This window comes from Notamacropus eugenii, chromosome 4 (assembly GCF_028372415.1).
Source record: "Notamacropus eugenii isolate mMacEug1 chromosome 4, mMacEug1.pri_v2, whole genome shotgun sequence".
Lineage (NCBI taxonomy): Eukaryota > Metazoa > Chordata > Mammalia > Diprotodontia > Macropodidae > Notamacropus > Notamacropus eugenii.
The window spans coordinates 119,617,681-119,644,385 of record NC_092875.1 but is presented as its reverse complement, the minus strand read 5'-3'; the positions used below and the strand labels follow the sequence as shown (position 1 = coordinate 119,644,385).

The following is a 26,705-nucleotide window of genomic DNA, read 5'->3' as shown; positions in this document are numbered from 1 at the left end:
GAAATGTTACCTTTTTAACACCAGTTTGGACTGCTCTTTCTATTATATCCAAGAAATCATCTGTTAAGGTTGGACCCCAAAAGAGAAACAGGAAAATATGAATCCATTTAGTTGGCATTTAACCCTGAGACCAAAAGACACTGACATAATCATTTTTATTAAATCAAGATTAAATCTGCGATCCTTAATGAGTCTCCACTACGGATCAAGAGTTTATTCATCATTACCACCTTGCTTAAAAGAGCAGAAAAAGGTTTAGTGTAGGATGTAAACTTATCAGGGTGATAAACAAAAGCAGGCTGAGTACAGTATTTGTAGAAGACAATTATATTAAAGCTAAAATAGACTGCTGAATGAAACAGACTGACACAAAGGAGGAGTCTGAGACTCCTTTTTAAAAAGCTAATCAAGTGAATGAAATAAAAGTAAAATTTATCTGCTCAAACTTTCTTCATGGCTTGAATTTTATACTTGTTTCTACTATATCATTAAAAAAAAGTTCTGATAAACTGTCTAGTTCTACTTGGCCCAGGTAGTGTTCAGTAGGACTTCATGCTTTGTGAAAATTCCTTTTTGAAATGACACTGGGTAATGGTATGTCTTGTAAATATTCTTGTTAATTCCTTTTTTAATAATGGATCACACAGACAGGAAGACTTAACATTCCCCTCTGCCCCTGAATATGTATTTACTATTAACCCAAAGGTTAGGGGAGAAAAGTAGCATCTCTATAAGTGACATCAATACATCCTTCAATACAAAGGGCTGAAAACAGAGGCAGAGTGATGTAGATGAATAAATACTGGACTTAGCATCAGGGCCCTAGATTTGAAACCTGACAATGACATTTGCTATCTGCATAATCATGGGCAAGTCACATCTCCAACAACAAAGGGAGTGAACTATTTGGATTATTTGACCTTAAAGCACCCTTTTGATCCCAAATTTTATGATTCTGAATAAACTGACAATGAAAGAAATAACTAGTTAGACTATGTAAGATAACCATTTCAGTTCATATTCAGTTATTCATTCATTCAGCAGTCATTAAGCACCTATCAGAGAGCAAGCATTGCACTAGGATCATTTGCTACTAGAATGCATTATACCCTCTCCTAAATCCATGCCTTTGCAAGAGCTGTCTGTCCCTGAGGTCTGAAATGTTGTCCATTCTTCCCCCTGTCCCTTAGGTCCCTTCAAAGACCAGCTGCGGGGTCATCTCCTTCAAGAAATCTTTCCTGATTCTCCCACAGCTGTTAGTAGTCTCCCTCCCCCAAATCATTGATTTTAATTTTGCATATATCCCATCTTTACTCTTCTGTGAAACTGATCTATTCTTCCCAAGAAATGCAAGCTCCTTGAGGGCCAAGACTACTTAAATTTTGTGTCTAGATACCCAGGTCTAAGTACATAATAGGTGCTTAATAAAAGCTTGTTGATTGATTGATAAACATCTATTATTTGAAGAGACTAGACCTACTTTCTCATAAAAGTAGCAGGTAGCAAATCTGACTTTAAAAAAGAAATTACCTTGGTGTTTTTGAATCCCTCTGTAAATTCCTCTGAACATAGGATCAGTCAAGTTGACACCAATATCTATAAAATGGAAATATACATATATAATTTACCTTTTAAAGCATCTACTTATAATTCCTGTGTGTGTTCATCCTTTGCTGCTGAAGAAGACCATGCCACCAGAGAAATGATGACATGACTTGCACTTGACTTTGTTCTGAGTGAGGGAGGGCTGTGCAGGTCACCAGCCTCACTTCTCTTCCAGAGCCATCTGAATCCAGTGACCAAATAATCATCAGGATGACTGGAGATGACCCAGGATGAGGCAATTGGGGTTAAGTGACTTGCCCAAGGTCACACAGTTAGTGTCAAGTGTCTGAGGTGAGATTTGAACTCATGTCCTCCTGACTCCTGCACTGGTGCTCTATCCACTGCACCACCTAGCTGCCCCAACTTATAATTCCTACATAAACCTAAAATACCCTGTTCTAAATTTTTGCTTCCATATTTATTCCTAGAAACAATATGTCAGATTGTTTAGGTCTATCAGAATGTAAACTGTCCTTTCGTAAACAGGTAAACAAGTAGGGTTTCATAAAAGGGTAAGCAATTGTTCATTCATTAACAGCCATATGCAGAAGAATGGAAGTAAACTTACCTTACAAAGAAAGCATGCTTCATGGTTTACCAAGTAATTCTTCACAAAGATTAATTTTCATTTAAATCCCCCCAAATCCTATGACATAGAAGTAGGGTAGACTGTTGGGGGTGTAAGCTCAGTTCCATGTGGACAGTTTCGGGCAGGTAAAAGTGAGGACTTCTAAACCTTAGAGTTCTCATGAGGCCCCCCAGGGAACAGCTGGGAATTGAGGTGTGAGACCCGGTCTATCTCGTGCATTTCCACCTCTTCCCCGTGGGAAACTTGCTGGGGAGAGCATCCCGCCCTCGAGATTAATCCATGGTCTGAGCACACCTATTGTTGTCTAGCTAAAGGCTGAGAACAGGCATGGTATTCAGGCACAAACTATGTGGCGGGAGAGCTTAAGTAGGGTCAGGAAAGCCTGAAGGCGCTCTTAGCGCTGAGGGGCCCTTAGAGGACAGAAGGCCCCTCTCCCCTCTCCCCTCTCCACTTCCACTTCCATTCTCTTACTGTTAAGATCTTTGCCTCCTTGGGAGGAGGACTCCTCTCTCCTGAGGAAGAATTCCCCCTGCACATGTAACCAAGACCCTGAATAAAGCCTAACCCTTGTTTGACTCTGGAAAGTCTCTTCTCTCACACGTTTATCCGGTTTGGCCAGCCGAAGACCTGTGACAGGTAAGGAAAGACTCGGGTAGCCCTTAGGCCTCTAGGCCTGACAGTAGACAGAATTATCCCTGCTTATTATTTTACAGATGGATATGCTCTAGAGGTAAAGCGCCCTGCCCAAGGTCACACAAGACAGGAGCGCAGAATCATGTCTTAGGTCTTTTGACCCAGTCTCATTTACACAATTCCAGAACAATCGGTGATTCAGTTTAATTATGTGTAAAATTCAAGTTTGTTTTTTTACAGTCAGGAGGAAAAGCAACAGCTGAGTGTATTTCTTAATGTTTTGGCCTTTTCTCACTCTGTGATGTCACATAAATACTATACTAGACTCATGAAAGACAACAACCACCCACATGGTTGTTTCTACACTTGCCCTATCCTTCTAAGAGAACAGGGTTCTTCACCTTTTCTGTGGACCCACTGGGCAATCTTTGTGTGCTTGGAAATAAGCAGGCTGGTGTGGTTGGAGCACGAAGTGCTCGAAGTAAGGAAAGACTGAGTAGTTTGGTCATTTCAGTCATGTCCAACTCTTTGTGGCCCATTTGAGGTTTTCTTGGCAAAGATACTGGAGTGGTTTGCCATTTCCTTCTTCAGCTCATTTTATGGACGAGGAAATGGAGGCAAACAGGGTTAAGTGACTTGCTAATAAATGACACAGCTAGTTAATTGTCTGAGGCCAAATTTAAACTTGGGATGAGTCTTCCCGACTCTAAGACAAGCACTGTGCCACTACCTAGCTGCCCAAGTAAGACTGAAGACATTTAAATATCAGACAGAGAAGTTTACATTTGATCTGAGTTGCAATAGGAAGCCACTAGAGTTTACTGAGTTATGATAATTACCTTTTCAGACCTGTGCTTGAAGAAAATTGTTTTGGTGCCTGTGGAGTACATATATTGGAGAAAGGCTTGAAATAAGAAGCTTTTGCAATGATTTAGGACAGGGATATTGAGGGCTTGAACTAAGGTGGCTGTGTTAGTGCAAAGGAGAACTTAAATTGGAGAGAACAGTTGTACCCTTACAGTAACAGGAGTTTGGAAGAGAGGTGACTTTAGGAGATGGAATGCTATGTATAGGTGGCAAGAGGTAGGCCACCTGCTACCCAAATTCCACCAGGTATTGAAACCAGTAGCATGCAAAAGCATGCCTTGGGGAGATTTCCCCTTTCTCCATTCCGGCCTTTTCACTGCGCAGATCTCACTACAGGACCCAGTGGAATAAGTGCTGTGGGGGAAACTCTAGAATCATTCATTAAAAAGATGGTGAAAATCTACAAAGCAGTCAACACGGTTCCTCAAAAATTGGGTAATTCCAGATTAAATTCATTTCTTTTTTTTGATAGTCATACTAAATGAATATGTGAAAGGAACACTATGGATGTAGTCTACTAGGATTTTAGCAAAGTTTTAAAACACGTATCTCATAATATTGTTGCAAAGAGGGAGAGATGTGGACTAAACAACAGATGGATTAGAATTGGCCAGCCAGTTTTGTTTTATTAATAACTACGTCCAAGATTTTGTCCAAGACTGGTGTATTCCCCTCCTTCAGATGTCTTGTGACCCAGTCACTCACCATGAGCCTGTGTTACCTCCAGCATGGATCTCCTCTGTATACAGTTGTCAGGACAGTCCTGGGCCTGCCTCCTTCCAAAATTATGGCAGAGTCCCTGCTCGGTATGCCTCCAGGAGTACCTCATCTCTGACACTCAGCATTAGCAGCTCAGAGCTTCAGACTTACTGAATATAGTTTGACAGCTTCAGCTACCTCTGTGATCTCCCTTGTCAAAGCTGCCCATTAGTTTCCTTTCTCTAGGTGGATCCAGGATAACCCTTCCCTTCCACCTTCCCACTTGTCTGTTCTCTTACCTTTGACATCACATTTACAATGGTCCATTTTCCTCTCCATCAGGTCTTCCTTTGCAGTTCCTCTAGGGTATACTGGCTTAAGCCAGCCTCAATAATATCTTCCGGGGGTGGGGGGGACACTGTACAGTTGGGTTATTTGCCTATGCAAATCTCAAAATTTGCAATTCTTCTACTACCTACTCACCTCAGGGAACTAAACGAGCTAGACAAGCCTACTACTTGGACTACTCCTGGTCAAGTTTGCTGCCCCACTGGGAGGTTTTGTTTACCAAAAGTTCACCCTTTCACTACAAGCCTGGAGGTACTTGTTCAAGAGACTGGTGAGGCCCTAAATGGCCTTATGACCTCCTTGAACTCACTTGCTAATGTCATTCTAGATCACTAGGTTTTGATTACCTCCTCTCCAAAGAGGGAGGCAAGTGCCCTGTCACCAACACTTCCTGCAGCACTTGGGTCAACACCACCGGCCAGATTGAGACTAATATTCTAAAAAACCGATGAGCAAGCCCAGTGGCTCCATGATCTTAGCCAGAGACAGCAGCCTACTGATATTTGGAACTCCATCAAAGGCTTTCTTCCTGTCAGGAACCTGGCTGCATTCCCCACTGCTTTCCCTCTACTCTTCCTCTGGTTTAGTCCTACTCCTTCACTGACTCACTATTTTGTGTTCCAGCAACTGTGTAACTCTAGCTTTTCTTCCTTTCTCCTCCCTAATTTCCCCCCTACACCTGATCAATCCCCCTAGTAAGGACAGGCAGGAATGTTTTTCTGTACTACCATTCCCCTCAGACCCACTGGAAGAAGTTGTCCACCCATACTAAAGTCTCCTTTATTGGCCAGAATAGGAAGGGTTCTTTGGGCAAAAGGGGGAAATGTCAGGATTCCCATGCCAAGACCACCCCTTTCTTCACTCCTCCCTTTTTTACTGCTAGGAGACACCGTTTTCCAGAGCCAAAGCCCTATAAGCTGTGCCCTGAGCTTGTCATAACGACACCCTCTGGATGAACTCTGTTGCAGCAAAATCTCAGAATTGTTTCACACTAGCTCCAGATGATCCCTGAGCACCTGCAGGAACATTCCAGTCATGAAGCCTTCTATGAATCAAACTTCCTTCACTGTGGCTGCTGTCCTTCATTGCCATGGCTACACCTCACTGTTTGTTTCTTTGTCAAGCCATTACTATATGTAGTATAGAAATGGAATGAAAAAATGAGTTTACTAATCACCTTGATTTGCTTGAGTTTCCTTATTAACTAAGAGAGGATGAAATAACCTGGGAATCAAACTCAAACAATCAGGAAAGGGAATCACTGTTGCTCAAGTTGACATACCAGTGATCCTTTGCGGTGTCCACTGGGTGAATCCAGAACACCTCTGCTGTGCCAGCAACCACAGGGCTGGCTCAGACTGGTTCATACTGGCCCCAAATGGATAGCGGTTATGCAGGTACTCTGCGCTACTCCTATTCTCCTCCCTCCCTTTGTTATAAAACCACATAAACTACTTCCTAATGCCCTAATCTTTAGAGTAGTCAACTAGGTTCCGTTGTTTTCCACACTACCACCATGTGTGCTATATTCACCATTCAATATTTCCAGGTTTTGCACTTGAACTGTGCCTTTGTCCGCTTTGTTCAGGCAGATGCTGTACCCCAATTAAATATTCTGCCAATTAATCAGTATCAAGGCTTAGCCTCTATGCTTTGGGTCTCCTTCTAGAGGAGATCCTGGCACATATGTCTAGTTTCCCTCCTCTAATGAAATAAAGAAGGCTTTTTGCCTATAACTTCTGTGACCTCTTTGGCTTTATTTATTTTTATTCCTCAGAATTAACATTTCTTAGACAACCTCTGTGAGCTCTGTTTTTGTTCAGCCTGAAATCTAAGAGTTTTCACATTTTTTTAATGTATTAAAATTTTATTTGAAAACTATTCCTAGTTCTGAGGCTGTACAAAAACAGGCGGCACAAGTCATAGTCTTACAGACCCCAGCTCTTGGCAACACTTCTAAGACTAAGATGCAGAGAAGGTGCCAATCTGCATTGGTAGAGGGGTTTCTTCTTCCAGGAGTTCCTTATACCAATAAACCACAGGTCCAGTCCTTAATCCCTATATTGCCTTGTTCGGAGGAAAAAAATGGCATTATTTATGAAGAGGCAGGAGAAAAAACCCATTTCCTCAGTCCTCTCATCTGTAAAAAGTATGTAATCCCAGGGAAATCACAGGTCTAGTCTAGGCCCTCTCCCTATAAGCACATCTAGAACTTTGATGATAAAAGTACAAGTGTCCTGGTTAGTGAAAAACTGTTAGTTGAAAAAAAAAATCTTTGCAAAGAATTTCTCCAAGAATCATTGTCAAGGTTACTAGTCTATACTTTGTTCTCTTACTTTTCCTGAAGATCAGCCTAACATTTGTCTTCCTCCACTCTCAGGGCATCACTCTCATTTTCAATGAGCTTTTAAATCCCATCTACGTGGTCTTTCAGTTGCTGAGATTATGTCATCTAGTTCAGGTGACCTGAATTCAAAGACTAGTTCTCTTTGACAGTTCCTTACTTATCCTAAGTATAAGCTTTTTATTATAGAGTAAGAATTTAATACTTATTTTGAGACAAAATCTGCCTCCCTTTAATTTGTTAAAGTTATTTGTTTTCACTTTTCTACAATCATTTCCATAAGTCTTAGATTTTCTCCCCTCCCTCCCTGAGACTCCCTTTAATTTTCAACCACTGGTTCTAATTCTGTCCCAATTGATGATAATTTGTTGATTATACGATATTAGGAGAGCCATAATTTGGACTGGATTTAGATATATGAATCTTATGTAGATGCTGATAAGGGGTCTTCTGAATTTGTCCTTTTGAGTTGCTATGTTTTCCAGAAACAGTGGACACAAAGCATGCAAGAGACCCTGAATGTATGAAGGATGAGGCTCTGGCCCCACTCTGAGCTGACATAATTTGTTATTTACATCCCAGGCTGGACTCTGGGTGTGTCCTTGGGAATCAAGACAGATGCCAGTCAGTCTGTACTAGATTAGGAATCTGCTGTGGCAGCTTGGACCCTTGTAGATAAGCAGACCATCTTATTTTCATAGTCTAGCAGTTTCCAAGGGAAGAGAATGCTGTTTTTGCCATTTTGATTATTCCTATTTCTCCTTCCCTGCCACTCCCATTTACATGGAGATTTCTATTTCTCCTCCACTCTTTGTTGCAATTTCATAAATATGTAAGCTTCTGTTTGAACTGCAAATGTTGTGCTTGCTTAGGATTCCACATGCATCTTCATTTCTCTTGTAATAAATCTAGTTTCAATGCAAAGTATCATGGACTTGTGATATTGTTTTTAGTTAACAATACATAAAGGTATATAAATAAGTTATGCATTCTTGAAGTTGCACAATCTAGAAACCCTCTCCCTTTCTCCCCATATCCAAGTAATTGCTCTATTCTGCGAATTCTACATCTACCATGTCTGTTTCATTTCTACTTCCACCATCTTAGTTCACTCATGGTAACTATCCTGGGCCATTCAAACAGCTTAATTACTTCTTAACATTCAATTTCTTCCCTGCCCCCAAGTCAATTTGTACCATTTCCCATTAATCTTAAAAAGCTTAACCTCTGATTATGTGACTGGCTTGCACAAAAACCTTTAATGACTTACTTCCATTTAATGAATAAAGTTCAGACTTCTCAAGAGGGCATTTGAGGTCCTTTATAATGTGGTCTTAAACCTCTCTTCCCCTTGCTAACTGACATATAATCTATATTCAACAATGGATTATTTATTCCCTGCTTTCTTGACTATCTTTGTTCATGCTGCTCCTTCTCAGAAAGCCAGTCTCAGCCAACCTGCATCATCCTTGCTATGTTTCAAGAGCCAACTTCTCCTTAAAGTCTTCCCAGGTCTTCAAATAGGATCTCTCCCTCCTCAAACTGAACTCACAGAACACTTTCTGTTTCTCTTATGGCACTAATCTCATTCTGACTTATTATTTGTGCTCCTTTTATCTTTCTTATGAACCTATAAAATCCCAGATGAAAGGAGCTATCTATATATCTTGTTTGTTATCTGCATTCCCCACAGGCAAAATGCCTTTAAGTAACAGTCAGTGAATAATATTTGTGGAGACCAATTTATCTACAAGCCAAAAAAAGCCTATTAAATATTAAATGTTTACTTTCTAAGAAAGTATCAAAATTATAAAGTATACTTGATGAGTACCTAGTGAACATTAGTTTTAAAAATATTTATATAGTACCTGCTATGCACTAGATACTGGACTAAGCACTTAACAAATATTATCATATTTGATCCTCACAACAACCCTGGAAGAGGTAAATGCTATTATTAATCCCATTTTACAGCTGAGAAAACTGAGGCAAGAAGGTAAGTGACCAGTTAGTTCAATTAATCCACATTGGAACTCAGGTCTTCCTGACTTGAGGTCCACAGTTCTATCTACTGCCCCATCTGGCTGTTACTTCACTAAGCACAGTGAGAACAGCATAATACTGGGAAAAAAAAAAAAAAGAATTTTTAATTTAGATTAGCTTTCCTGTACTAACTCTCCCTCAGAGAACCTGTTGGCTTCTCTGGCTTCCTCTAAGTCCCAACTAAAATCCTACTTTCTACTAGAAGCCTTTACCAACCCCTAGTATCTAGTATGCTAGTATCTCCCCTCTCTTATTTACAATTTATCCTGTATATAGCTTGTACATTATCTGTATGCCGTCTTTCCTGTTAAATTGTGAGCTCCTCAGGAGCAGGGATGGTCTTTCGCTTTTCTTTGTAACCCCAGCACTGAGCATAGTGCCGGGCACACAGCAGAAATATTCACTGACTCTAGGCCAAACTTCTATCCCCTGTGCCACCTCGCTGCCCCTTATGTGGTAGAATCATAGGATTTATCACCTGGAAGTGACAAATCATGAATAATTAGGTTGGCAAAAGCACCAGAAAAGGCTTTTGATGAGAGGAATAACATATTCCAACTGTTAGATGACTTTGGAGGTGAAAATGAGGCTGATGACTCTGCCATTCTGCCTCACTTAAATCCAATTCGCAAGCAAGTCATCACCTTCGTGACATCATTGGTCCTCTTCAAGAACAAAGGACAAGCAACAACAGTAAGGAAAATGAAACAAAACAAAAAATCCCCAGCATGGATTCCAGCCAGGGGGACAAGAAAACACTTCCTGTCTTATAATACAGAGGAAAATGATGGGAGGGCTAAATGAGAACTCCAGAACAACTGGAAACAGAAGAATCCCTGAAATCTCATGCTGTGTCTCTAGGACAACTTCCTCATAAATCTCTCCTCTCATCCACCAGTCTATTATAATTATGTTGCTAAAGCATGTCTTTCCTTTGTCTCAACTACATTGCTTCTCTGCTTGAAAATCTTTAGTGTTTCTTATTGCCTCTAGGATGATGTGCAAAGTCCTTAGCTTGTCACTCAAAGTTCTGTGAAATCCAGTCTCCTTTGCAGATTTCTCCCCAGTCTATATCCCTGCTTTTCCCAGACCTCAATATTCCATTGTCCACGTTTTGCAAGCTTTCTTCTCCAGACCCTTGACATTCCATTCTATCCTCACTTTTACCACCCTGAATCTGGAGCTTTCGAGGCTCAGCTCAGGTGCTACCTACTATTGGAAGTCTCTACTATCTGCTGGGTGTAAGTATCCTCTCCTCAAATCATCTTATATTTACTTGTTAACATGCTTTGAAATGCAGTAAAATATGTGCTCCTTGAAGTCAGAGACTGTGGGAGACATAGTCATGTTGCTGGTGCACAGTACCTGTAGCATATGGAGGCTTAAAAAATACCTGCTGAAATGAACTGAATTCATCAAGTTGGACTTTGCTGCTTAGGTCAGATCTACACAACTTGGCAGTAGGTAGGAGCCAAAATTAAAATGGGTTCAACTTCTGGCCCCAGATAAGCTGGACTAGAGGCAGACCGACAATGGTTGGTTGCCACGTCATGTGACAAACAGAAGAGTGTGCAGTAGCAACTGTACTACATTTTTTCCAGTCTGCCTGAAATTCTTTGGCGGGCCACAAACAGTCCACCTGCCATTGGGCAGGCCTGGTTTAGGCTATGCTGGGAAGATTCTGATTTGGGAAGCCAAGGTGGCAGAGTAGCAGATATGAACACAGTAAGCACTCCCTCCCTCCAAATAGATTTGGAAAATGTACCAGACTGAATCCTGAAATCTAAGAAAAAAAAATAGTGAATGTTTGGTATTTTTTTAAATTTTTGTTTCCCAGCCCAGGTTAGCACAGGGAGATTAAAGAAGTCTGTGGATAACAGGGATGACACATCTGTCCAAAAGTGTATTTCTTGGAGCATTCTAGGTCAATGAGAGGCTGTGCTCTAGGGCAAGAGGGATCCTAGATCAAGTATGGAGGGGCCTAAACTGGTATAGGTGCTGTCTGGCTGCTCTGTAACTCACTACCCAGTTCTGGGTCATCAATCCAGGGCCATCTGAGGAGGTGACCTATACCTAGGAATGACATTCCAGTACGTGAGGAGGAGAAAGTGAGGTGTGGGATCACAGGCCCTAGGCTATGTAACAGTGATAAGCAAGTTCAGAAGCAAGCAGTAGCTATGCGCCTTGGCCTTCAGGAGCAGAGCAGGGTCCTAGTTCTGCCTTTGAGCCCAGTCTGAAGCCTACAAAGGAATACAACCAGGTCACAAATCCCAGACCAAAGGGAGGCATAGAGCTCTGTCACAGTACTTTTCCAGCAGGCTGACAGTGAATGAATCCAGCAGCATTTACTGATACTCTAAATAAGAGCAAATCCACAGGTCTGTTACTCAGACTGAAACCCTGCAGACCAGAGGGGGCAGAATGAGACTTATCTGCCACTTTGGAGCACTGGAAGCGTGCAGGCTCCCAGTCTGAGCTGTCTCTGGGAGCACAGAAGAACACATGAAAGCAATAGCATTTTCTCTCCAGAGGTATGCAGAGCTTGACCCTAACATAAAGTTTGTTTTTAATTTTATTGTCCATTCTGAATTCTCTCTCTCCCTTCCACTGTTGAGGAAGTAAAAAGATAATGCCCATTGTATATCACCTAACGTAAGTATGAACTTAGATTCTATGCTGGAAGAATGAGTACGTTAAAAAAAAAAAAAGAATCCCAACATAAAAAGCAATTATGGTGATAGGTTCACTTAAGACACAAATCCAGAAGAGAATGATTCCAAAGCATCTAGAAGCAGATCCTCAAAGGAAAACATAGCTTGGGTGCAAATTCAATTAAAATTCCTGAAAGAGATGAGAGTTTAAAAAAAATTTAAATGGTTTTGTAAGTTAAATGATACTTTTAAATTAAAAAACTGGAAAAGAGTGACAAGACAAAGAATTGGAAAGCAAAGTAACTGCTTGGCACAAAGAGGTACAAAACCTTGCCCAAGCAAGAAATTCCCTTGAAAATTCTAATGGACTAAATATAAGTCAACAACTCTATGAGATAACAAAAGATATTAAAGTCAAAAGACTGAAAAAAAATACAAGAAAATGTAAGGTATCGCAAAACATATTCTAGTCTAGAATTTAGGATTCAAAAAGTCTGGCTCAGTCAAGAGTCTGTATTTTAGATTTGTAATACAATCCACTGCATTTCAAAAATGTTTTGACTTTTACCATTTACCGTTAAGATCCCTATTGAATTCCTGCACTAACAATGAAAAGATAATGAAAAGTAGCTAGCAAAAAGCATTAAAAATTACTTTCTTTACCAAGAACTCTGCAAAGTTTTTCTTCCTCAATGAACATAAAAATGGGAAATTATTTGTCAGTTTTGAGGATAACTAGGACTTGAGAGTTCTAGTTTTCTTGAGACAATTTTGAGATGACAAAAATGAAAATATTGTTTAAACTATATTTTATTTTTTTCATCCCACCCCAACCCCTAATTGAGAAAGAAAAACAAAACCCCTATTACAAGTATGAATAGTAACACAAAGCAAACTTCCACAAAGGCCATGTCTTCCCAAAAGGATGTCTCATTCTGCATGGAGTTCTTCACCTCTCTTTCTGGAGGCAGATATGTGACAACTGAAAATTTCTGACACACTTTCTGGGTAATTTATAATCACTTTTACTAATTATTGCTAGCAAATAATTAACACTAATTGAAGGTTCTAAGGACAGACAGAGGCTTATTTGCTAAGGGCAAGATCTTGCTTAGACTGGATCCTGTTTATAAGGTCTCCTGGAGTGGTGGAAAGTCCCTAAGGATTCAGGCAATCTTATCTATCAGCCATGTCCTTCAGAGGGTGGCTGAATAACCTACAGGGCTTGATTTCTGAATGAAGAAATAGAATAAGACCTTAGTCCTAATCTAATAATTGGTTATTAATATAATAATTATTTCTCTCGTATAGTATGTTTCATCATTAGTCCTCTGGGGTCAGTGGTCACAGTTCCTAATTCTTTCAAAGGTTTCTGTTTTTACCATATTGTTGTCTTTGAATAAATTGTTTTCCTGGTTCTTTTCACTTCACTCTGCAACAGTTCATATCAGTCTTCCCAGGTTTCTCTGAAGCCATCCCCTTCATCATTTCTTACCACACAATAATATTCTATTACATTTACGTACCATAACTTATTCAGCTGTTCCCCATTATGGGCACCTCCTCAGATTCCCATTCTTTGCCACCTCAAAAAGAACTATAAGTATTATTCTACATTCTTTGAGTTTATTTTGCTTAGAACTAATTCTTTCCTCAATCTACTGTCCTCCTAATTCTCCCTTCTGCCCTCTTCCTATTTCCTTGTTAAGTGAAAATGTATTTATGTATCCAATTCTATGTGTATTTTTCCTTCTTTTGACCAGTTCAAAGGAGAGGTTCAAATGTCAGCTACCCCCACCCCAATCCCTCTTCTTGTCTGGTTGAATGTCTATGCAAACTCTGATTATGTGAGGTAATTTTCCCTAATCCTTTCCCTTCCTTACACCCCCACCAGTGTATTCCTCTCCCTTTCTTTCCATTGTTCTCTTAACATCATCAAATTGTAACAGAACAACTCCCAAACCTTATCTAATTAGACTCCCTCTATGACTTCTGATGATGATGATAGCAGTAAGAGGGAACACATGTATCATCACCCCATATTTGAATGTAAGAAATTTATCCTTGTTAAGTCCCTTATTGATAGCTTGTGCTTACCTTTTTATGGTTCTCTTATGTTTAAACTTCAAATTTTCTACACAGCTCTGGTTTTTTTCATCAGGAATGTTTGAAAGTCCTCTATTTCATTAGAAGTTCCCTTTTTTCTATAATACTTAGTTTTACTGGGTAATTTACTCTTGGCTGTTAGCCTATATCCTTTGCCTTCTGGAATATTTTATTCCAAGTTCTTGGCTCTTATCTTTTATAGTGGTGACTGCTAAATAATTTGCAATCCTGAGTGATTCTTGCCTTTTTTTCTGCTGCTGCTTGAAGTATTTTTTTTCTTTGACCAGAAAACTCTGGATTTTGATGTTCTTAAAAGTTTTAATATAGGGGTTTATTTCAAAAAGTGACTGATGGATTCTATTTCTACTTTGCCCTCTTGTTCAAAGAGATCTGGATAGTTGGATTTAAAGATTTTTTGAAATATGCCTAGCTCTTTTTTCATCACGGCAGTCTAATGATTCTTAAATTTTTTTCTCCTTAATCAGTTTTCCAGGTCAGGTTTTTGTTTTGTTTTTGCTATGAGATACCTTACATTTTCTTCTATTTTTCAGGGGTTTTTTTTTGCTTTGGTTTAATATTTCTTGCTGTTTCATGAAGTGATTGACTTCTATTTGGTCCATCCTAATTTTCAGGGAGTTTGTTTCTTAGAGCAAGGCTTTGTACCTGTTATGCCAAGCTATTAATTCCTTTTCCAATTTTTTTCCTCACAACTGATTTCTTTTTCTTTGTTCCTTCTAGTGCTGTCATTTAAGAGAAAAAACTGTTTTCACTTTTTAGAAAACCCTTGCTTCATCTCCTCTTGGAATTCTAAGTGAATATTTATCAAAGTAGTGTGTGTTTGTATTTTGATGCCTTGTTTGTACATGTTTAGGAATCATTTACTTCTGGGTTTGCATCCCTGTTACCCTAACAGCTTTTTATGGTGGGATTCTTTTTGTTCGTTTGCTTGTTTGCTCCTCTTCCAGTTTACTACTACCTGACATCAGACAGACAGGCACTTCTGAGAAGGCTGGACTTGTCCTACTCTTGCTTTCTTGGGATACTGAGTCGTTATTCCAGGATCCTAGGACCTACAAGCTTTCAGACCACCAAAGTGGTTTGATTTTGGGCAAAGTCTTACTGCTGCCCCTCTGGTCTGAGCTCTTCAAGCGATTGACCTGAAGCTGGGTCTGAGCAATAGTACACTGCTGCTAACTGGGAAGCTCTGTGGGTTCAGTGGCAGGACTGCAAGTTTCCCTTAGGTCTTTGATTCCTACATTGATCATTCCTCTGCAAGCCTCGGTGTAGACTACAAGTTGGAACTGAGAACCAGCTCCGCTCCTGAGGTCCAAGTCATACTTCTGCCATCTGCTTCTGAATGTGCTCCTTCTCAGTATACTGCTCAGGGTTTTACACATTCCCTACTCTGGAATGCCACTCTTGAACACGTCTCTTCTCAGTCAGCTAGGATCGATCTATAACCCAGCACTGTAGTACGCAACACAGCTGCCACTTGGCAGCTTTCATCCATGTGCCCTGATACGGCTCTGGGCCTTGCCCTGGTGTACAACCTCTCCCTCTGTGATAGAGTGCTCTTTGTAAGACATGCTCCTAGCTAGACCTAGTATCCAGAAGATTTCTGTCTGTCTCCCTATGTTGACCCAGGATGGAAAGGTGACTCACTGACGTTTTTCTTGGGATTTCTCAATCAGGATTTGGTCAGTTGCATTTTCTAGCTCTGTTTGGAAGAGTTTTGGGGCAATCTTGCTGTAGTACTTCCTGCCACTCTGTCATCTTGGTTCTACCTCCTGAAAATAAATAAAATTAATACAAGAAATGCCGACTTATGAGCATGTTGGGTTCCTAAGTTATTTCTGAAACTTGAATTGTATTCTCCCACAAAATCTATGTTATGATAGAGGCAGCTAGTGATGCAATAGAGCTGGGCCTGGAGTCAAGAAAACATAAGGTCAAATCTGGCCCTGGGCAAGTCATGTACCTTTTCCTCCCTAGGAATAATAATAGCACCTACTTTGTAGGGTTATTGTAAGGATCAAATGAGAAAATATTTGTGGAAGCACTTAGCACAGTACCTGGCACATACATGACTACTTAATCCCTTCCTTTCCCCTTGAAAATGGTGGCTAAATTCTCACAATCTTTTAGACTCAGAATGTAGAAAAATAGTTTATATTTTCAGGAGAAAACAAGTTGCAACACCAATAATTTTAAAAGAAAAATAATATCCAGTAGAACTCCTATAAGAGGCTAAATTACTATTTAGAAGGTGGATAAGGAAACATTTTTAGAGAGGATAAACACATTTCTGGGCACCTTCAAGGACTTTAGAAGATGGATGCACAGATTTTTCATTAAATCTGATTTACCTTTAAAACTCACATCTCTCCTTGATACACGTACCATCATTAACACAATTTGTATATTTAGTAGCCATCATTTGAATCATTTTGGATCATAAACAGTAAGGGACAGAGAACTGGCCAAGGTAAATTATTTGGCAAAAACTAGAAGAAGACTAAAGATGATATGTTTGGATGAAAATTATTATCTGAGATGGAATTAATTAAATTACAAAAAAATAAGGAAAAGGAGTGAAATCAGAATGTTGAAGATGAGAGCACACTGGATGTGGAGTCAGACAACCTGTGAATAGATTTCAGGGGGGTCTGTGAACTTGGATGATTAAATAAAAATTAAATTTTTGTTTCAATATAAGTGGTTTGCTTTGTAATCTTAAGTATTTTATTTTTATCCACTTTAAAACAATATTCTGAGAAGGTGTCTATGGATTTCAATGGTGTACCAAAGGGATCCATCAGCCAAAAAAGGTTAAGAAGCCCCAGACTAGAAGAACTTTAAGGCCCTTTCCACCTTTAAATTCTACAATTGTCTGTGAATTGAAGATATATAAGGAAGTGGTTGATTCAGGTTGTTCTGTCAGCCCTGGACAGCTTGTTGATTGTTGGAGAGGAGGGATAGGAGCCAGAATGCATAGTTCCTTTATAAATCATACGATATAGAGCCAAAATACAAGGTACCTTCTTCATCTAAGAAAATCTCTTCTTTATGCATGTAAGAAAACTGAGGTCCAAAAAGGCTAAATTACATGTTCTTTACCTGGGGAATATTCTTCCTCTACGGGAAACACCAGTTTATCATATGGTCCAATTTTAAAGTTACCCTAAAGCAATGTGATAGTGATGGAAGTGGGAGAAAACTACAAGTAATTTGGGGAAGGAGCTCAGTTTTTAATCTAAATACAAAGTTCACATTAAGTTACTTACTTAATATTTTAAGCAATTATTCAATGGTCATAGATGTGCCTTTGATATCCTTTTCAGTACCATTACACATGAGTTCTAACATATCTAATGTTTCTAAGTGTGTCCTAATACTTTCCTCAGAGAAATGAGACTGGGATAGTCTCAACAGTCAATGAATAGTCAATGAAAATTCCTACATGACAATGACTATTCATATAAAGGCTAGCACAGAATGATCACTAGGTAAATTCCAAAATCACCTTTTAAGCCTCTGAACTCCATTTGGTCAGTCTCTGGGAGTTGTGGGGAATGAGATAAATGCACGTATTTCTTCTTGGATTCTATTTTAAGGTCAGTGGAGTCACGGAGTCAGGACGCCAGGAATCTGACGCTATCATCCGTGTACTCGCCAGATCCACTTCAAAAACCAAGTTACCAAAAGCACTCACGCAACCAATATTTGCGACAATGACGTTCTGGAGACAAGGCTCGGCAGGAGACAAAGCCCAAAACACAGCAATCCCCGCCCTGAACTTAAGGGAAATATAACGTGTACATAAATTAACTACAAAATGGAACAAGCTTGGGTTAGGGGCAGCTGGTAAAGGAGAGGTAGCACCGGGATGGAGCTAGAGAAAAGAGAAAAGGATTGGAGAGAAGAAAACTAAGAGAGCCAGGTGCGGACACATCTGCAGACGCAGGGAGGGGGGAGGAAAAGACCTCGGGAAAGGGAAGGTGGTCCGTGGTCACAGAGCAGGATCCCCCAATACTCGTTTAAAATGTCAAAGCCGGAGCCGAGGGGTAGGCCACAGCGCCCGCGGTGCTTTCCGAGCTCACTCCGCCTCAGGACGGCTGCTTGGGCAGCCAAGCGGAGGGTGTCCGGCAGGGCCCCAGGGGAGACTGGATCGGGGCCTGCAGGAGGCGGGGGTCCGGCGGAAGGACGCGCAGGGGCAAGCGCTTCCCTGGGCCACCGAGCTTATCATGGCGCTGCGCGTCTGGAATAGTTCTATCTCCGCCGTCCCCGGACGCCGAGCCCCGGGGTTCCGATGACTCCCTAAGGGCACGGTCGGTCCCGTTCTCGCCCCAGCACACGCAGTACCCAGGGGGAGGCCGTCATGGAGAGGGCCGGCTCCGAGGCGGGCGCTAACCGCGGGGAATCGGAAAAGGCTATCAATGGCCGGTCCCTGCCCCCCCCACCCCGAGCTGCGTCCGCGGACGACGCGCAAACAGCCCCAACAAACTGGGCCCGTCCAGCCTGGCGGGAAGGCGGGCCGCTAGGGGGCGCCAGGCCCGACCCAGGGAAGGGGGTTAACCCTGTTTGCCTCAGTTTCCTCATCTCTAAGATGAGCTGGAATGGCAAATCCCTGCAGTAATTTGTCAAGAAAACCCCAAATGGGGTCACGAAGAGTCGGACACGGCCGAAGCGCCCGAGCAACACCAGCAGGTGGGTAGTCTCAGCGGGACAGCCTGGACAGCCGCGGGTGACCCCGGGTCAGAGTTCAGAGTTCACCCCTTCCCATCTCTTCTCCCTTTCTCACCCCGCCCCCCCACGCCCCGCCTGCGCAAGAGGATGGGGAGAAGCGTGCGTTCCTTGTGAACGGAGGCCGGAGGGAAGGGCTCGGACAGCGGCGTGCGGAGCCACAGGCTGGCCCGAAGACGGCCGAGGGCCCCCTCTTACCGATGAACGGGAAGCGAGTCATGACGACAACCTCAATTCTGTCTAGACGGAAGCGGAAGTGGCTGAGATGGGGCGGGACGCATGGGAAGAAGGGAACTACGGAGACAGGGGTCAGGGGGCAGAGCCTTCTGGTTTCCCGAAAACCCCTGCGGCCAGCGGCTGGCTGAAGGTGAAGCGGGGCGAGATGGCGTTGACCGCCCCCGGCGCCTTCCTGACCCACCGGCAGAAGGTGCTGCGGCTCTACAAGCGGGCGCTTCGTCACCTCGAGTCCTGGATCGTGTACAGGTGGGGACCGGGCCGGGGCGAGGAGCGGAAGGGCCGGGGAAGCGGCCTCGGCGAGCCAGGCGTCAGGCCCAGGGTCCGCCAACCGCGGTCCGCGACCTGTTACGGGCGGAGGGAAGGGCTTGTTGACTGACTGACCGACCTTCGTCCTCTCCGTCCCCTTCTCCAGTTTCCCTTGCCCCCTTTTTTCACCTCCACACCCACCTTCCCCTTGTGCTGCGAGTGCGTAACCCGGGGTGCCCGGTGCCCGGGAACTTGGATGGGGGGAAAAAGTGCGTCTTTATTTTACTAATCTGTGGTTTCCTTTGTGGTTCTCTACGTGTTACTTGATATTTTTAAAAATATTATTCTGAGAAGGGGTTCCTAGAGTTCAGACCCGACCTGGGACCTAGGGCACAGCCCCTCCCCCCCCCCCCCCCCCCCCCCCCCGAGCAGCCGGGTCTTGGGAAGGAGCTAAAGGAGCCATGAAGTCTCGGGCTTCCCACAGATTAGATTACTATCTTCCCCCCGACCCCGAATTTGTACTGTCATTACTCCCCCAATTCAAAAACAAAGATAATCCCTGTGACACCTCAACAAGGGCAGTCCGGCCAGAGAAGCCCCCACGTTGGCCGTGACCAGGTGCCTGGCTTACCTGTCACCCCGTCAGGGGGTGGAGCAAGTGTTTTACCCTCAGGCCTGGGGGCCCTCCTTGGGCTTTGCATTGACCAGAGTTCTTCAGTCTTTGAGCTGATTTTCTTTACCCTGTTATTGATTGAGATGTTCTCCTGATTCTCATTTCACTGCATAGGTTCTAAAGGCTTCCCATGTCTCTCTAAAACGGACCCTTTTGTCATTTCTTAAGATGCATCGGCATTCCATTTCATGTATATACCAGTTTGTCTGTTGCCCAGTGCTGGGTCCCTTGGCAGCTGTTTGCTACAAGAGAAAGAGCTGCTTTACCTATTTTCGTACATAAACATCTTTTCTCTCACTTGATCTCTGGTATGTAGTGCTATACAAGTGCTATTGCTGGATTGAAGTGTATTCTACATCTTTCCAGGATGACTGAACCAATTCACAGTTCCACCAACAGTGCACTAATGTGCCTTATTTTCCCACAACCCCTCCAACAATTCTCTTTTTCTTTATTGGTTATCTTTGCCAGGTTGAGAGGTATGAGTTAGAACCCCAGAGTTATTTTCATTTGCATTTCTCTAATAGTGATTTGGAGCATTTTTTTTTTTTTAGGTCTGTTGAAAGCTTGGATTTCTTCCTTTGAGAATCCCTATTCATATTCTTTGATCATTTATCAGGGAATAACTTTTCTTCTTGTATACTTGAATCAGTTCCAGCTAGTTCTTGGATGTTATACATTTTTCAGAGAAATTTGCTCAAAAATTTTTTTTCCCAATTAATTTTCCCTTTTCTTCATGGGAAATTGTTGGTACTATGCTCTGCCTTCTCCTTCTAGGAGGAAAGCTGCTATGTCACTACTGTGTCAGGGTGGTGGAATCACAAGATTTGTGCCAGTCTTTGTGGTTTGGGGAAATATATATCTTAGGAATTTAGCAACAAATTGAAGAGATAAAGTTTTATAGATGTTAATCTTTATACTTCCCAGGGATGAATATCGGTTCAAAGCTTGTTTGTTGAGAGCTCGTTTTGAAGAACATAAGAATGAAAAAGATATGGTAAAGGCCACCAAACTGCTTATGAAAGGTGAGGAAGAATTTTGGGCTTGCCAGCATCCTCAGCCATATACCTTCCCTGATTCCCCTGGAGGCACTTCTTTTGAAAGATATGAGTGTTACAAGGTAGGTCAGAACCCCTGGTGTAACTGCTTCCCCCTCTACTCCTTAATTAGATTTCAGAAGTAGGAAGTACGTATTTTATAGGTGGATTTTCTTAAAGAAATTTAATTCCCCTCCTGCCCTCATCTGGAAAAGAAAAATACAGTTATCTCTTCCACATTGTGGGAGTTAGGAGTGCAGTGACCCTGTGATCTGAAAACTTTGAGTAAAATTTTTTGGCCTCCCTTCATACCATAGAAGTCTGACTTTTTTCTTTTGCTTTTAGGGGGTGTTTAAAGTACCTTATTGTAAAATATGGGTTGGTATTATGTAATTATTATATCATCGAGTATCATATAATATCAATATATATGTTAATATATTATAGTATTATATAATTATATATAGTTAGTAATACTAATAGTATTATATAACACTATACATATATTTTATGCATTTCATGTCACCTGTGGCTTCCACAAAACTCGCCCAAAATTCCCATTTAATTTCTTATGCCAACCCATGATGCCAGGCCTAGAGGCCTGTGTGGGCTACCCGAGTCTTCTTACCTCACCTCCGAGGTCTTCGGTTGGCCAAAACCGGATGCTCATATGAGAGAAAGGACGTTCCAGAGTCGAACAAGGGTTGAGCTTTATTTCAGGGTCTAGTTACAAGTGCAGGGGGGTCTTCCTTAGGAGGAAGAGGGGGAGATTTCCTAAGGAGGCTAGGATCTTAAGGGATTGGAAGTAGAAGTACAAGCGGGGAGAGAGGGGGAGGGGAGAGAGGAAAGAAGAGAAGCGGAGCCTACTGTCCTCTTGGCTCCTCACGTGCTAAGAGAGCTTTCAGGCTTCCTCAATCCTACTTAACCTTCAGCCGCATAGTTCGCATCTGAATACCGTGCTGTTAGATAACAATAGTGTGCCCAGATCCGGGACGACCTCGAGGGCAGGGAGACTCCACCCATCATGTATCTCCCGGGGAGAGGCGGAAATACCCGAGCTAGCTGAGCTAGCTCAGTCTGACCTTCTCGAATCCCCGCTGTTCATGGAGGGCCTCGGAAGACTCTAAGATTTAGAAGTCCCACTTTTACCCGCCCGAGACCGTCCACACGGATTTGAACTTCCAATCCCAACACCATGATATATCAAAACCCTGATGGGGAAAGTCACAATGTGGAAGGGATAACTGTAGTTCCACATTTTTTCTCAATTTTTAAGTTTTTATTAACATTTCTATTCAGACTTTGTTCCTGTATCAGTAAGCTCCCCAACACACACAGAGGGGGCCTGCTATCACAAGTTCTTTGATCTGCTTCTCTAAATGAAAAGGCAACTTTTGAAGGGTTAACAATCACTTTAATCAAACACATGTATCATTCAGTTAGTTCAGGGGAAAAAGTCAGCAGCACCCTCAACTTCAGAGAAAACAGAAATCAAAGATCAACAGACATGGCTTCTTCTGTCTGACCATAATCAATACATACATCACAATTCAACAGATAGGTCCAACTCTCTGACCATAGTTACCAGAGCGAGTAGCACCAACATCTGGGTTTTAAAGCCGGGGAGGTGCTGCTTAGCTTCCCAGATTCTCATCTGGCACACAAACCTTCTTCCAGAAACTAAGCCCCAAAGTAAGACAGCACCTCAGAGTCTTCATATACTTTTTAGAGCCAGAGGGCATCACATCCCTTGAGCACCAGTGCCTCATTGACAAAAGGGGTAGGCTTTCCTACAAATCTTCCCAGGCCCAACAATAGGTGGGAAAGATCCTCCTTAATCACATTATTCAGAGGCATTATACTTTTTGGTATAAACAAAAACAGCAAAAGACCCTACTTTGCTTGCCCTCCTACTTCCTCAGCTAGGTTCTGTGGTCCTAAAGAAAAGAGATTTGTTTTTTTTCACTAAGGTAAGAAGCCCATTTGGTTAATAACTCATTGCTGGGCCCCTGAAGTTATTTATTAGGCTTGACTATCTAGAGTTACTAGCATTTATAAGGTCTTATTTCCAAATGTAGGAGTTTTGGAGAATAGAAGGTAGGAGATGGAATGGTATTCATTCCATTTGACTTAAGGCTGTTTTCTAGCTCTTGCACCCAGTGGCCATACACCTGGACATTCCCATTTGTCTTTGGTCTTCTGTTTCACCTCTGCCTCTATTCCTGTGGAATGATGCAGTCTTACTGATGGTACTGAGTTGATTATAAGAAATGCAGCATAGTATCTTACCTCCAGTGTCAGAGAATCATGGAATTTTAGAATTTGAAGGGACATCTGCAGCCTTCTAGTCCAACCTCTATAGAAAAGGAGTCTGTGCTATTATAGCCACCCACCTGACCTCTGCTCAGAGGCCTCCAGGGAGGCTGCCCTTGAATTCATCACTATTCCTCTTCTGACAGCTTCCTGAGTGGTGCTTAGACTACTGGCACCCCTCTGAGAAGGCAGTGTACCCTGATTACTTTGCCAAGAGGGAGAAGTGGAAGAAACTGCGTTTGGAAAGTTGGGATCGTGAGGTGAGTGGGCATGCACCCCTGGGGAAGGGGATATGTGGCTCATATAGAGCTCATAGAAGAAGTCATGTGCAGAGAAGCTTGGGAGACAATTAAAATAGCCACTGTTGCCCAAACTTCTTGCTATAAACATAAGAGCATACATTGAAGACTGGAAAGGACCATAGGGGGCATCTTATTTTGTGCATGTTGCACCTAAGACGCAGATCAATCAAGAGACTTGCCTATGGTTACACAGGTAAGAAGTTGGGGCTCCAGGATTTGAACTCAGCATCTCTAACTACAAACCTAGCCCTCTCCTTGGTACTGCTATGTAAGGTACCTGAGCACATTCAAGATAGTGTTAGTTTCACACAGATTCTTAATTTTATAAACTGCATACATTTTCATCTTACAGGGAGAAAACCTGGAGGGGCTATAGTGGCTGTGTCTAGCTCACTTTTTTACAGAAAAGAAAACTGAATCTGGGAGGGGAAGTGGTATCCCCACAGTCACTAAGTAGCAGGAATCACAAGCAGGATGTAAACATGCCAGGGTCTCATACTACAGAGCCTACCTTCCAGTAGACTGCACTGCCTCCTCAAGAGGACAGGCCTGGGGCTTAGTGAGTTTTGTCTTTTCCCCCTTTCTAGCTGTGACACCCACACAGCAGATCCTCCTGAAGGCCATCCTGACTGGACCTGGCAGTGCCCTTTCCAGCCATTCCATGTGGCCTCCCTAAAGTAAAGGAAGTTAGCTGGGCTGTTTGACCAGGCTGAGGGGTGGTTTTGAAAGAGCAGGGGGATTTTAGGGAAGGAGGCAGAGGCCTTTGAGCCCAGAGTGAGAGAGAAAGGCAGCCAAGAAGTTAATTTTGCTGTTGGTGTGCATTAATTGAGGCAGAGTGACAAAGGAAGTGACAGTCCCACTGGGCTGTGCCCCAGAGTGGTGTTTCTTGCTGGGTGCTACGTTTCAGGAAGGACATTAACAAGTTGGAGTGTGTTAAGAGGAGAGTGAATAGAATGGCGAACTGGCAGGAGCTCATTCCATAGAGACCTTTTGACGGGACTGAGGATATTTATTCTGGAGAAGAGTTAGTATTTGAAGGGCTAGGCTATGAAAGTAGAACCACCTAGCTTTTGACGCTATACCTTATATTTGATAGGTGCTTAATAAATTTTAAATTGAACTAGAAATAACGGATAAAAATTGTAGAGTGCCAGGCTTCATCTGTATACTAGAGGATAGTGTATTGTGGCATATGCCTCAGCATTCATATTTAGTCTGGAAGGAAGAGAATGGGTTTACTCTGCTCATCATCTTTGTATGTGGTTGTATTTAGGAGTACAGGTTTGGGCTCTAGCAAGCAGAAACAAATTGTCTGTAGTAACCTTGCAGAGATGGCTGCAGTTAAGCCAAAATGAATTGGGGTTTTGGGGGAAGCTTTTGTAGAAAGTGGTCTCTGATGATTCCACAGCTCAGGCTTATTGCCTGGCGATAATCTTGGGGTCCTCTAGAACTGTGCTGGTGCTTGAAGATGTCAAGAGAGGCTCCGAAGTTTTATGGTCATACAGCAGCTATCTGCTGCAGGGCCCAGAAAGCAAGGGAAAGCAGGATATTGATAGCTGGTATTTAGGGAGGTTTAGGCACCTACTTTAACAGACTGTTTGCCAAACACATTACTTTCTAGCACTCAATTAGATACAGGTTGGTAGCATAGTGGACAGAGTGCTAGGTCTGAAGTCAGGAAGATCTTAGTTCAAAGGCAGCCTCAGAAGTGGCTTGAATGACCCTGGGCAAATCAACCTGTCTGCCTTCATTTCTTGATCTGTAAAATGGAGATGATAATTCCACCCATCTCCCAGAGTGGTTATGAGATACTTGTAAAGTGTTTCACCAACCTTGAAGTGATGTACAAATGCTAACTATTATTAGTATTTTTGGGTGGCAGAGGAAGGGAGAGGTACGTGGAATTAGAATGGAGATATGCTATCACAATTTTATCTAATTAGAAGTGGGCGTCAGGTGTCTTTCTCCATACTGCTACTTCCTTGGCAATGGAAAATGCTTTTCTTTACAGCTTAATTGAATGAGTAATATTCTTGCTGTGGATATAAAACTAAAAAATAGGGCACTAAAGAAGGCATAGTCTTTCAAATGTTGAGAATGGGATAAGTTTTATTTTGTGAAAAGCTCTCATTTTTCATCATATGGGTGGTACTGATTCGTTTTGTCACAGTCAAATTCATTTAATTGTTCTTAACATAGTATCCTCTCATTTATTGCACAGGTTCAGCAATTGAAGGAGGAAACGCCACTTGATGGTCCTAAGACTGAAGCTCTGCCCCCAGCTCGAAAGGAAGGTCATTTGCCTCCACTCTGGTGGCATATTGTCACTAGACCCCGAGAGCGCCCCACATAGAATTAAACTTTCAAGTGTATGTATTGAATGTGTAGATGCACATATACTTGACATAATAAAGTTACTAAGCTGACATTACTGATAATTGCCTTTTCCTTGTATAAAAAAATAATTTCCTTTGAGGCTTGAATTTAGTAGATTATAATTTGGAGGCCGGTTTTTACTGCTTTTTAGCAGTAAAGGTTTGGTGGGGGTATATATGAACTTCAAAGAACTATGAAGCTAGGAAAAGGTTTGATCTCTAGACTAAAGTTTGCAAAGTTGAAAAGTTTAATAAAAATGAGGCATTGGTGTTGTGGATAAATGAAAACAATGTTAACTTATCCATAGTAGTATCCGTAGTTCATAGTATCCATAGTTCTCCCAACTGCAATAGTTTTGTGCTGGGCTTAGGACCTTTATAAGATGTGTGGTTATTCTGCTTTGGAAGTAGTTCTCTTTGCAAAGTTAATTGGTGTCTGAGTTCAGCAACCTCCTTGGCAGTCTGGAAGCCTATGAACCCCTTCTAGAATATTTAAATAATTTTAGGAAATGGTTTCCTCATGCAATTTAAGCGCAGATCCCCAGAAGTCTGTGGATTCCAGGTTTAGGATCTCTGCTCTAAATGTTTAAGCTTAAAGTCAGCTTCGTTCGGCTTTGGTGCCTTAACTGTGATCATAAGCAATCTTTAAGCTTGAGACCGAAAGGATTACTTGATCAGCTTTCATCAAAGAATTAGCTTAAGTTACCATTAAGCTCACAAACATCCAACTAACTTTTTTTTGTTTTATGTCAAAAACTTTATTTTTTTCATGCAAAAATATTTCCGCATTAGCCATACTCTGAAAGAAAAAGGAAATAATATTCAGCTAACTTTTCAGGTGAGAATCTGAAAAGGGTTTAAAGAATCAAAGTCCTTCAGACTTTCAACCAATTA

The 26,705-nt window shown here is 42.0% G+C and overlaps 2 protein-coding genes across 15 annotated transcripts in view; one reads left to right on the top strand and one right to left on the bottom strand.

Moving 5' to 3' along the window:
* TATDN1 (TatD DNase domain containing 1) overlaps positions 1-18,905 on the bottom strand; it is a 53,630-nt gene extending 34,725 nt beyond the window's left edge. For 4 of the 14 annotated variants that reach the window (XR_011965769.1, XR_011965770.1, XM_072603121.1 and 1 more), the window contains exons 1-3: positions 18,827-18,905; positions 1,531-1,596; positions 11-60 (exon numbers count right to left, since the gene is read on the bottom strand). Coding sequence is in view for 5 of the 14 variants with exons in the window: in XM_072603121.1 (XP_072459222.1) it covers positions 11-60; positions 1,531-1,596; positions 18,827-18,848 (138 nt within the window). In the remaining 9 variants the exon portion in view is untranslated. Of the gene's footprint in view, positions 1-10; positions 61-1,530; positions 1,597-17,408; positions 17,480-18,826 lie in introns of those variants that run through there. The other 10 variants (XM_072603133.1, XM_072603122.1, XM_072603125.1 and 7 more) reach the window with 10 other exon arrangements.
* Positions 18,894-25,867, top strand: NDUFB9 (NADH:ubiquinone oxidoreductase subunit B9). Its single transcript, XM_072603138.1, has 4 exons — positions 18,894-19,111; positions 20,712-20,904; positions 23,281-23,394; positions 25,658-25,867. Exons 1-4 carry the CDS (start codon positions 18,894-18,896, stop codon positions 25,787-25,789), a joined length of 657 nt encoding a protein of 218 aa, XP_072459239.1. The 3' UTR covers positions 25,790-25,867.
* The last annotated feature ends 838 nt before the right edge of the window (positions 25,868-26,705 follow it).